This window comes from Triticum urartu, chromosome 3 (genome assembly GCF_003073215.2).
Source record: "Triticum urartu cultivar G1812 chromosome 3, Tu2.1, whole genome shotgun sequence".
Taxonomy (NCBI): domain Eukaryota; kingdom Viridiplantae; phylum Streptophyta; class Magnoliopsida; order Poales; family Poaceae; genus Triticum; species Triticum urartu.
In genome coordinates this window covers 591588370-591601197 of record NC_053024.1, presented here as the reverse complement: position 1 = coordinate 591601197, position 12828 = coordinate 591588370, and the positions used below count along the sequence as shown (strand labels likewise).

The following is a 12828-nucleotide window of genomic DNA, read 5'->3' as shown; positions in this document are numbered from 1 at the left end:
GGGATCGCAATCGCATCGATCCAGCCAGCGGATCGCCGCTCTTGAGGCGCAATGCAGCTGGTGGAACAAACTCGGGGCGACAGCGACCCCGACCTGATCAGCCTGATCGTTTTACGTGGCTCACTCTACAACGACACTACTCTATTTCTAGGGCGGCCAGGGTCCGTGGATCTGGCCACGTAGCTCGCCCCGGATATCTATCTAATGATCTACTATCTGTCTATCTCCGGCCGCTTTTTCGACGACCAAGTGTCAGGCGTGTGTGCCGCGCAGGCGCTCCACGTAGCCGCCCACGGCGCTGTGCGCGGGCGGCACCACACGACAGGTCCCGCCGATCCGGGGGGTTGCGATCGCCAAACCAAAAGACGATGATATATTTTATATGATGCCGTGGCGGAAAGCGGGGCCGCCGCCGCCGCCGCACTGGTTTATTATTCCGGCGGCGGCGGGGAGGGGGGAGCGACAGAACCGGGTTGGGATATGTGCATTTTGTTTGCTGTTGCTGTTGCGTTTTTGACCTCCGGCCGCATGCGCTTACTAAAAACGCTTACTAACATAATAGAGCCGTGAGCCTCCCGGCTTGATCTTTGTCCCCCGAATTCAACGGCATCACTCTTCGTCCTGCTAGCACTCCCACCCTACTACCTATTATGATGCTCCGCTGCTGATGCTCGACTTCTGGGTTCTGATCATCCAGCGGCATTGCGAAACCCTGCTTCGCACGTGGTTTTTTTAACTCCTGCGGCATGGCATCGGTCCCATGCTTATGGGTTACGAAAGCATCGATCGGAGAAGAACAACTTGGGTGAAAATGGAACGGCATCTGCCATTATTTGTACCTTGTGTACTAGGTGCACATTGTCTCCGGCATCTGCTATTATTTGTACCTTGTGTATTAGGTGCACATTGTCGCGTCTCTTTCGCTAGCACACTGCTTTTTTTTCAGAGAACACGGCAGCACCTTCTTTTTAACACAGCAGAGTCATAGATGCTCACATACACGCACATACACCCAACCCTATGAATGCACACACATACCTGTATCAACACCTCCGAGATACTGAGCCGGCACATCTTATTTCAGACACATCTACACCAAATCTAGAAACTGTATTTGTGTGCGGCAAAACATTGTACAACACTTGGCATCAGTAGTTCAGAAAGCAGGCGCAATGCTCTTGGCACATCGCTCACCAGTCACCACGCGCGTGCCATTGCCACTCATCCACGAGAACTAATTACACATGTAAGCCAATCAGGGGGGGTTCCACCTATCTAAATTTCCACGCAAAACGACCATGACAAAAACTAAAGGAGCTGCTGCTTAGTGGGGCCCAAATGCCTAACTACATGCACAAATAAACACCATGTTTTTTACTCCACGCCCAATTTGACGGAACCGTCCTTCACAAGCTTCATGCTAAGGCTGTTGAATCTGCCTCTCGAGTAGTGCCGTGATGCCTTTCTCCAGTCTGTGCCCGTCTTCATCATCGCCACGAATTCGTCGTAGCTAATTTTGCCATCCTACAGTTGATGCCAAGAAAAGCAGACCATCTTTTAGTCAATCAGAAACGATGCTGGCTTTACGAGGTAGTACAAGGGAATCGTCACCTTATCGGTGTCAACTTCTTGCAGTATGTCATTCACAACTTCCATGCTATCAGCTGCTCCGTCATCCTTCAGAGCCTCTCGAAGCTCGTCCGGCTCGATGTAACCATTGCCATCCTTGTCAAAGAATAAGAAGGCCCGCCGAAGGTGCTCATCATTTGCCATCCTTTGCAGATGAAGAGAGACAGCTAGAAATTCGGCATAATCTAGTACTCCTTTACCGTTTGTATCCACCTGTTTACCAAACCATTAGGTGGTCAATAAAACGTGCTGAGTATACCATACGAACTAATGCAAGTAAATCCGAGAATTTATCCCAGCTTTATCTACTGCCCTCCCTGTGCCAAATAGTTATACTGCTGCTAATTGCAACCATCAACTCAAACAAACATAACCCCTCACATGATACCATGGAAAAATAAATTGACAATCTCAATCCACCCAAGAAAACTCAACAAATCGCATGTCTCATGGTAAAAGAAAATGGTCTAATGATAAGACTGATAGGAGAGTATATAATGATGGAATCAAGGTAAAATTACCAGGCAAACATCAAACAGAGAGGCAATAAGTTATTTCAAGCAGGATGAGAAAGTGAGTCGACACACTGTCAATAACTGGACAAGGCCGCTACATGTAAGTATGAAGATGATACAAACTAAAACAGTAACTCTACGTCTGATGCAAATGATGCAAACCAAAACCATTATGGTTGCTAAATGGAATGAGTACTCAATACTAGCTTCTCTAGCTTTTGTCAGCTAGAAGGGAATGAGTCACATTAACCTAGGCCAAGTGGAGAGCTAGAATAAATATCCATTGGGAATTTTCATTTCTAGTCTGGCGAGAAATGTCAAACACATCAAGCTGTACACTGAATGTAAAATACATGAGCAACTAAGGGGCTAAGTCAAATAGTTGCACCAAATCACCACCAGATACAAAGTTTGACATGTTAAACAATGGAATAGCATCTAAAAAGCAGCTGGCAGAAGGAAATGGACAGCCCAAACAGAACATTTGATGAGAAAGGTTGTTTATCATCATGGAAAAGCACTAAGAAACAGCTGTTGAGGTCACAAGTTTGAGCCCTCCTATCTTAATTTTAACTTGTTTTTGAAACTGCTGATCTAATTAAATTAATTCGACCACATTTATTTACCATACTGTGGAATATAAGAGAATGGCCTACAATGGATGCAAAAAATGAAACAGTCATCATAGTGATTTGAACATTTGTTAGCTGTGGGATCATTTAACATTCCACTGAAATTCCGTGATGATCTGGCAAATGAAAATGAAAGACCTAGAGGGCAAGGACACCTGGGGCATACATGATATTGCCTTTGCTATGTGGTTCTTTGTTGTATATCAAATCTTTTGGAGCTACGCATAGTTTAACCAAAACTATCACAAAACCACATGGCTGTTTATTTCGTACACTTAAAAGTTTGGTTTGACACACATTTCGTTGCAGATGAACCATTCACCATATTTGAGATGAATTTTGGCACAGAATTGATGCTCAGTGGGCCAGGTGACCGCATTTTTTGGCATACCTCACGGAACTACAGTGGCAATTACTGACCACTGAACTGAATAACATAGTTCTGCCGTGCTGATAGTTTGGTCAAAGTATGTGTGCTTTCATGAACTTACTCCTTTCGATAGCAATGCTCCCAAAATATGTGGCTTGTTAGCCACCAATTGGTGTTCTCGAAAAATAGACACATGTCTTGCCTCATGTTTTTAAATAAAGAGTAGAGAATAAAGGTTAAACTCTTTGCAATACTTACAGCTTCAATAAGCATCTGCACTTCTGATTCCACAAGGTGAGAGCCAAATTTTGCTATCCCACTCTTCAATTCTTCACAAGAGACAATGCCATCATTGTCAGTATCCATTGCCTTGAACATCTCCTTTATGTCCTCAACTTCCTCAGCAGACAAATGATCAGCAATGACCTGGTAAAAAATTATACGCCATATATGTCACACAACAAGTAAATTGCCACAGCAATGACTTGCAAAATAGTTGAGCAGACCAGGATGGAAAGGCTAAATGAGCTAGGTGCATACTCTTAGAGCTCTTCTTTTGAATCTATTCATTCTCGAAAATTGCTTAAGCCTTGACTTGACAATATCTCCAAGAGGAACGTTTGGAGCTTTCTTAGCATTTTGAAGCCAATGGTGCTCTGTGAAATAAAAGTTGATGTCATGAAATTACTTACACGGACGTATAACAAACCAGGGGAAAATAAGAATTCAGAAATACTGGCAAAAAAGACAAGATGCTTAAGAAGCCTTTCCATTACAAAGCAGACCACAATTTTGACCCCAACATTCTTTCAGGTTGTAGCACAAATAATAAAATGCCCAAGCTGTAATAATGCGCATCCAGATGACTGAAATTGGTCTATGTTCTGTTTAACATGTGCGCTTAGGTGGCAAAGTGTCTGATCTCTCTGAATTCGAAACAACAGAGCTGATTAAGCACAAGTTTTAAGATGGAAAATTTCAGGTGCCCTTCTGTTGAAGTTTATGCTTATAGATTCTGCGATGCAGAAAACTATCTGACACAACAAAAGAATTTATAACGTGTGCTTCGAATATTACCTCCGTCCCAAATTACTTGTCTTAGATTTGTCTAGATACGGATGTATCTAACACTAAAATGTAGACAAATCTAAGACGAGTAATTCGGGACAGAGTGAGTACTTCATATCAGATTTACACATGTAGTACATGACAACTTGAAATTCAATTACTCCGGAGTTATAGATGTAGTACATGAAAAAACTTGAAACTTCACAGTTACTTCAGAGCCACCATGATCATCAAATCAGGCAGCTAATTAATGCACATTGGCCGTGCTGTTTCGGTCATTCCACATTGCATTAACGGCTAAAATGGATGGTAAATGCTAAAATGCAACGGCAGTGGCAAAACCATAAAAAGAACTAACGGAACTGTGGAATTTTCATTATTAAACAGAAAGTAATGGCATGGCCATAATTCCAGACGAGACTAGTGGCACCGACATAAATTTCCATGGGTAGATTGTGGCATGATGCTATATTTCTGGAAGGAACAGAAATGAAAAATGTGGAGTTTTACAGTGGCAATTACTGACCACTGAACTGAATAGTTTCTGCAGGGAAGTAGGCAAGAAGCATAAGTGTGCCATGTACATACCAAGAACCTGCTTTGCAGTTAACCTGAGCTTTGGATCTGGTTCCAACATACGTCGAACCAAATCTTTAGCATTTTCCGATACATTAGGCCAGGGTTCTCGCTTAAAATCGATATTCCCACGAAGAATAGCTTGTGCTACCCCTTGTTCGGTCTCTGCAATATTTTCATGTAAGCTTTCATAAAGAGTAAAGATAAAGGCACAAAGCCAATGACAGATAAGGTTTGAATTAGTGTAGTACCAGCCCAAAACGGAGGAACTCCACATAGTAAAATATATAAGATAACCCCGGCACTCCATATGTCTATTTCCGGTCCATAGTTTCTCTTCAATACTTCAGGAGCCATGTAATAGGGGCTTCCAACAATTTCTGAAAACTTTTCACCTGAAAAAAATTAACACATAACGAAAGATTCAGATGAAAATATATCACTTTCTGTCCAAAAAGGCACACTGTGCAATCGCTGTATATCAACAACATTGCTAGCGACGCTACAATGTTTTATTTCAGGAACGGACTATGGCGCGACGGACAGAGAGCGTAAATCGCCCAGTACCACGGTCCACTCGACGTCAGCAAAGCACATCAACACCCTAAGTCCCAACCAGTAAGCATACTTGATAAGCTATGATCACTACTGGTGTTTAAGTGTCACTGTGAGGATGAACTGCTAACGTGAATAGTACTTCCTAGATTACAATTACTTTTTCTTATCTATAAGATTTGGTATGAGTTGGTTCCTTACATTATCTCATAGGGTTTGGTCGACACGCATTCTCTACATGAAGATAAAGGACAGGATTGTATCTCCAAAATTAAGTAAAATGGAAGACACACCATCCATCCCCTTGTCCTAAAATCCCCTCTCCTCCATTAAGCCATGCTCTCAGATCCAGACCCTGTCAGTATGGTAGATACGTCCAGCATCCCTTCCTAAACTGTAATAATTTCAGTGTTACATAATTTATCCTAAAGTACAGCCCACCAAGCTCACCTCACACTGAAGAACTGAATGTAATCAGTGCAAAATGGCTAAATTTAGCAACAACTGATGTTCCACCACTTGCTTCTTCCGATTCCTAGAAGTAGTAGGCTGACACTAGAGACGTCCTAGATCGTGGACCTAAAGCACCAAACACAGAACCCACAACACGATGTTCAGCAAACCAAATAATCGAGGCTAAACCAACAGCATAGAGGGTTGACATTGAACTAATGCCATATCAAGCCAAATAGCGGAGTAAAGGCGATGCATATACATTATCCACTTGGTTGGATACTCCAGAATCCTGCCTTCAAAATACTAGCTACAGTCGCATTCGCTGTCCAACCCAAATTCCTTCCGATAATCCTAAGTTCTGAATGAAAGAGACACCAACCAAGCAACGGCATTCAGCTACCGGGATGTCCATTGCCAGCACTCCACCTAAGACTAAGAGAGTCCATTAAACCAATATAAATCCCGCCACGTTTTTTTTTATTCATCCAGAAATGCAGATTCTCCCAAATTGGGAAACGGATCTAAGATTCCAGTCCAGGGGGGGTTGGGTTACCGGGCTTGAAGAAAATGGAGAGGCCGAAATCGATGGCCTTGAGCGGCGAGTTCTCCTTCTTGTTGGCGAAGAGGAAGTTCTCGGGCTTGAGGTCCCGGTGGATGACGCCGTGGCGGTGGCAGAGCTGCACGACCTCGACGATGGTGCGGGTGACGTTGGCGGCGGCGCGCTCCGTGTAGTGGCCCCTGGCGACGATGCGGTCGAAGAGCTCGCCGCCCTCGCAGAGCTCCATGACGAGGTGCACGGCGCCCTCGTCCTCGCACGCCTCCCGCAGGGACACGATGCTGTGGCTGCGGGGCAGGTGGCGCATGATGGCCACCTCCCGCCGCACGTCCTCCACGTCGACGGGGGTGCGCAGCTTGCGCTTGGAGATGGACTTGCAGGCGAGCTGCTCCTTGGTGTCCCGGTCGACGCAGAGGTACGTGACCCCGAACTCGCCGCGCCCCAGCTCCCGGTCCAGCAGGTACTTGTCGTCGATCCCGCCGATGAAGTCGCACCCCTCCTCGCCCAGCACGGCCAGCCGCTTCGCCCCTCCGCCTCCGCCTCCTCCGCCCGCCGCCGCGCCCCCCGCGGCGCCGCTCCGAGGCTGGTGCGGCTTCCTCTTGGCGGCGGCGGCGGGGAAGTGCGAGGACTTGACGTCCTCCCGCGCGGCGGCGGCCGGCGAGCGGCAGCAGTTGCCCATGGCCGCGCGCGGGGATCAGGTGGGCGGGGGGCTAGGGTTTGCACGGCATTGCCCGGCTGGGTTGGAGGGAATTGAAGGGCGCTCGCTCTACTCTACTCTACTCTACTCTACCCTGCCAGCGGAGAGAGCCTACACGCGGAGGGAGGCAGGCGGACAGGGAGGTAGTAGAGGAGCAGTAACTGTGTCGCCCGCCGGGTAACGCAACGCAACGCAACGGCATGGCGGGGGACGCGTAGCGATGGATGGGGGGGGCGCGTACGCGGCGGGGGCCGTTCGCGCGCGCGTGTGCATGACCGGTGGGGCTCTGGCGCTTCTGGGCCCGTTTCCGCGTGCGCCTTGCGGTTCGGCGGTGGGGGGTTTGACTGCGCCCGCGCACGGCGAGAGAGAAGAGGGGGATGGCGTGGCGTCGCTCCTTTTGTTTCCCTTTTTTCTTCCGCAAGATTTGCCGTTGCACACACGCAAGCAATGGAGTGGCACATCAGAAAAACAAAATATGTACGTATTTTTTAGCAGAAGAAAAACAATAATATTATGTACTGGGAATTCGTCTAGAGCTTTGGAATCTTACCTGTAAATGGAACTACGAATTTGTGTGTGTGAAGCTTTCGAAGTTGGGTAGTAGGGCCATGGCTTTCCAGGCATGTATAGCAAGGAACTGGAACAAGCTAAGGTACAGTGCAGTGGGCTTTTCGGGAGATTGTTGACATGAGAAAGCGACTGCGTGGGGGATTTATGGAGGATGAAGACCAGTGCACGGAGAATATTTTAATGTGTAATCAAGATATTGATTCATGAAATCATCGTGTCATTTAAGCACTGGCTATGCTATTGATTCCTGAAATCAGCTTATCATTAAGTTAGGCTACAGTTGTTTGCCGTCCCAAGAACCAAGGCGGGTTGGGCATTCATGATTTTGAGATTAAGGTGTTGACGGAAGATGATGTATGACAAACCCTTCTAAGGAGAAAATATGTGGGTCCAAAGATGGTATCACAAATATATTGGAAGTCTAGGGACTCCCATTTTTGGGCGGGATTAATGGCAACAAAGAAATATTTCTTTCGCTATAGTTCATTCTTGATTAATGATGGCTCCGAAATTAGAGCATCTCCAACAGCCGCGCTATATAAGCGTCGCCCTAAAAAATCAGTGTTTTTTGCATGCGCACTACCGCTCCGGGCGCTCCAGCGGAGGCGCAAAAAATCGCGCAGGCGGCATATCTGGTTCAGCGTGCGGGCCGAAACGCCATCGCGCGCCGCTTATTTGTTGCGCCCGCTCCCGCGCGCTGGACTCGAATAAGGATGGCTCCGAAATTAGATTCTGGAAGGATAAGTGGCTAGGTAATGCTACACTCCGGGAATAATACCCTGCTCTATACAATATTGTGCGTCACAAGGGCCAATGTTTTGAAATCATTTCCGCCAAATGTGACGTTCAGAAGGGATTTAATTGAACCTAGTCTTCTATTGTGGAACATATTACTCCAGCGGTTAGCCATGGTACAGTTGTCACAAGGGTCCAATGTATTTCATTGGAACCTACATGGGAATAGAAAATTCTCAATGGATTCTATGTATAGAGCTTTGATCCAGATCGACGTGCTAGTTGATAATAATAAAAAGATCCGGAAGATAAAGATATCTCTTAGAATAAAATCTTCGCATGGTATCTTCGTCGCGGAGTCATTCTTACTAAAGATAACCTTATCAAGAGGAATTGGTATGGAAGTACACAATATGTCTTTGTCCGCATGATGAGACAATAAAACATTTATTCTTTCATTGTAAATTAGTTCGTTCTATATGGTCAGTTGATACGTCTCCAACGTATCTATAATTTTTTATTGTTCCATGCTATTATATTATCTATTTTGGATGTTTATTGGCTTTATTAAACACTTTTATATTATTTTTGGGACTAACCTATTAACCCAGAGCCTAGTGCCAGTTTCTGTTTTTCCCTTATTTCAGTGTTTCGCAGAAAAGGAATATCAAATGGAGTCCAAACGGAATGAAACCTTCGGAAAAGTTATTTTTGGAAAGAAGGCAATACAGGAGACTTGTAGTGCACGTCAGGGGATCAACGAGGAAGCCACGAGGCAGGGGGCGCGCCCACCCCCCTGGGCACGCCCTCCACCCTCATGGGCCCCTCAAGGCTCCCCTGATGTATTTCTTCCGCCTATATATATCCATATACCCTAAAACGATCGGGGAACACAATAGATCGGGAGTTCCGCCGCCAGAAGCCTCCGTAGCCACCGAAAACCAATCTAGACCCGTTCCGGCACCCTGCCGGAGGGGAAATCCCTCTCCGGTGGCCATCTTCATCATCCCGGTGCTCTCCATGACGAGGAGGGAGTAGTTCTCCCTCGGGGCTGAGGGTATGTACCAGTAGCTATGTGTTTGATCTCTCTCTCTCTCTCGTGTTCTTGAGGTGTTACGATCTTGATGTATCGCGAGCTTTGCTATTACAGTTGGATCTTATGATGTTTCTCCCCCTCTACTCTCTTGTAATGGATTGAGTTTTCCCTTTGAAGTTATCTTATCGGATTGAGTATTTAAGGATTTGAGAACACTTGATGTATGTCTTGCGTGGGATACCCATGGTGATAATGGGGTATTTTATTGATCCACGTGATGTATGTTTTGGTGATCAATTTGCGGGTTCCGCCCCATAAACCTATGCATAGGGGTTGGCACACGTTTTCGTCTTGACTCTCCGGTAGAAACTTTGGGGCACTCTTTGAGGTTCTATGTGTTGGTTGAATAGATGAATTTGAGATTGTGTGATGCATATCGTATAATCATACCCACGGATACTTGAGGTGACATTGGAGTATCTAGGTGACATTAGGGTTTTGGTTGATTTCTGTCTTAAGGTGTTATTCTAGTACGAACTCTAGGGCTGTTTGTGACACTTATAGGAATAGCCCAACGGATTGATTGGAAAGTATAACTTTGAGGTGGTTTCATACCCTACCATAATCTCTTCGTTTGTTCTCCGCTATTAGTGACTTTGGAGTGACTCTTTGTTGCATGTTGAGGGATAACTATATGATCCAATTATGTTATTATTGTTGAGGGAACTTGCACTAGCGAAAGTATGAACTCTAGGCCTTGTTTTAACGCATTGCAATACCATTTGTGCTCACTTTTATCATTACTTTTACAATGACAACTAGAGATCATAGTTCTTGTGCCATGCTTGATTAGCTAGGAGCTTATAATGGTTTACCTTGCGTGCCAACATGCTATTAAAATGGTTGTGATGTGGTATGATAGGGCGGTATCCTCCTCTGAATGATTTAAGTGACTTGACTTGGCGCATGTTCACGCATGTAGTTGAAACAAAATCAGCATAGCCTTCACGATATTTATGTTCATGATGGATTATATCCTACTCATGCTTGCATTCGATGTTGATTAATTTTAATGCATGTTCATGACTGTTGTCGCTCTCTAGTTGGTCGCTTCCCAGTCTCTTGCTAGCCTTCACCAGTACTAAGCGGGAATACTGCTTGTGCATCCAACTCCATAAACCCCAAAGTTATTCCATATGAGTCCACCATACCTACCTACATACGGTATCTACCTGCCGTTCCAAGTAAATTTGTATGTGCCAAACTCTAAACCTTCAAATAATTATCCTGTTTTGTATGCTCGAATAGCTCATGTATCAACTAGGGCTGTCCGTATCTTCCATGTTAGGCGGGTTATTCTCAAGAGGAGTGGACTCCGCTCCCCACTCACGAGAAAGTGGCTGGTCACCGGGATGCCTAGTCCCATGCTTTATGCAAACTAAATCAAAATAATTGCAACCAAAACTCCCCCTGGGACTCTTGTTAGTTGGAGGCACACGTTGTTTCGAGCAAACCATGGATTGATGCTTGTTGGTGGAAGGGGGAGTATAAACTTAACCATTCTGTTTGGGAACCGCTTATAATGTGTGTAGCATGGAAGACATTGTTGGAAATATGCCCTAGAGGCAATAATAAAATGGTTATTATTATATTTCTTTGTTCATGATAATTGTCTATTGTTCATGCTATAATTGTATTATCCGGAAATCATAATGCATGTGTGAATACATAGACCACAACACGTCCCTAGTGAGCCTCTAGTTGACTAGCTCGTTGATCAAAAGATAGTCATGGTTTCCTGACTATGGACATTGGATGTCATTGATAACGGGATCACATCATTAGGAGAATGATGTGATGGACAAGACCCAATCCTAAGCATAGCTCAAAGATCGTGTAGTTCGTTTGCTATAGATTTTCCGAATGTCAAGTATCATTTCCTTAGACCATGAGATTGTGCAACTCCCGGATACCGTAGGAGTGCTTTGGGTGTACCAAACGTCACAACGTAACTGGGTGACTATAAAGGTACACTACGGGTATCTCCGAAAGTGTCTGTTGGGTTGGCACGAATCGAGACTGGGATTTGTCACTCCGTATAACGGAGAGGTATCTCTGGGCCCACTCGGTAATGCATCATCATAATGAGCTCAATGTGACCAAGTGGTTGATCACGGGATCATGCATTATGGTACGAGTAAAGTGACTTGCCGGTAACGAGACTGAACGAGGTATTGGGATACCGACGATCGAGTCTCGGGCAAGTAATGTACCGATTGACAAAGGGAATTGCATACGGGATTGATCGAATCCTCGACATCGTGGTTCATCTGATGAGATCATCGAGGAGCATGTGGGAGCCAACATGGGTATCCAGATCCCGCTGTTGGTTATTGACCGGAGAGTCGTCTCGGTCATGTCTGCGTGTCTCCCGAACCCGTAGGGTCTACACACTTAAGGTTCGGTGACGCTAGGGTTGTTGAGATATTAGTATACGGTAACCCGAAAGTTGTTCGGAGTCCTGGATGAGATCCCGGACGTCACGAGGAGTTCCGGAATGGTCCGGAGGAGAAGATTTGTATATAGGAAGTCAAGTTTCGGCCATCGGGAAGGTTTTCGGGGTGATCGGTATTGTACCGGGACCATCGGAAGGGTCCTGGGGGTCCACCGGGTGGGGCCACCTATCCCGGAGGGCCCCATGGGCTGAAGTGGGAGGGGAACCAGCCCCAGATGGGCTGGTGCGCCCCCCATGGGCCTCCCCTGCGCCTAGGGTTGGAAACCCTAGGGGTGGGGGCGCCCCACTTGGCTTGGGGGGCACTCCACCCCCCTTGGCCGCCCCCCCCCTTGGATATGGCATCTCCTAGGGCCTATGCCCCCCCTAGGGGTCCTATAAATAGTGGGGGTAGGGAGGGCAGCCGCACCCCAACCCCTGGCGCCTCCCTCTTCCTCCCGTGACACCTCTCCTTCTCGCAGTGCTCGGCGAAGCTGTAACGCCCTCGATGCGGCTATATCTCCCACGTGTCGAAGCACGACTTAGAGGCATAACCGCATTGAAAGCAATGACGCAAGTGAGGTAATCTTCACACAACCCATGTAATACATAAGGGAAAGAGATACATAGTTGGCTTACAATCGCCACTTCACACAATTACATGAATAAAGCATTACAACATTCAAATACAATCAAGGTCCGACTACAGAACCAAAATAAAAGAAGAACCCCAAATGCGACAAGGTCCCCGATCGACCCCAACTGGGCTCCACTACTGATCAACTAGAACGAAACGACACAAATGACAAGATCTTCATCGAGCTCCTCCTGAGCTTGGTTGCGTCATCTGCACGGTTCAACGGCACCTGCAAGCTGGTTTTGGAAGTATTCTGTGAGCCACGGGGACTCAGCAATCTCACACCCTCGCGATCAAGACTATTT

At 46.2% G+C, this 12828-nt stretch overlaps 1 protein-coding gene across 1 annotated transcript; it reads right to left on the bottom strand.

The window, feature by feature from the left end:
* Positions 1–1058: 1058 nt before the first annotated feature.
* LOC125545200 (calcium-dependent protein kinase 3) lies at positions 1059–7208 on the bottom strand. The gene is made up of 7 exons (XM_048709083.1): positions 6355–7208; positions 5042–5185; positions 4803–4955; positions 3687–3802; positions 3405–3572; positions 1612–1842; positions 1059–1524 (listed from the first exon to the last, which is right to left on the bottom strand). The coding sequence occupies exons 1-7, from the start codon at positions 7034–7036 to the stop codon at positions 1375–1377; spliced, it is 1644 nt and encodes a 547-aa protein (XP_048565040.1). The 5' UTR covers positions 7037–7208; the 3' UTR covers positions 1059–1374.
* Positions 7209–12828: the final 5620 nt, after the last annotated feature.

What these genes read in the sequence shown, in the direction of transcription:
- LOC125545200 (XM_048709083.1), bottom strand. Translation starts at nt 7,036, where the DNA reads ATGGGCAACTGCTGCCGCTCGCCGGCCGCCGCCGCGCGGGAGGACGTC. An exon ending in CTCCATTTTCTTCAAGCCCG is followed by an intron (nt 5,186 to 6,354) that starts GTAACCCAACCC and finishes AATTTTTTTCAG; the next exon opens with GTGAAAAGTTTTCAGAAATT. An exon ending in TGCAGATGCTTATTGAAGCT is followed by an intron (nt 1,843 to 3,404) that starts GTAAGTATTGCA and finishes TTTGGTAAACAG; the next exon opens with GTGGATACAAACGGTAAAGG.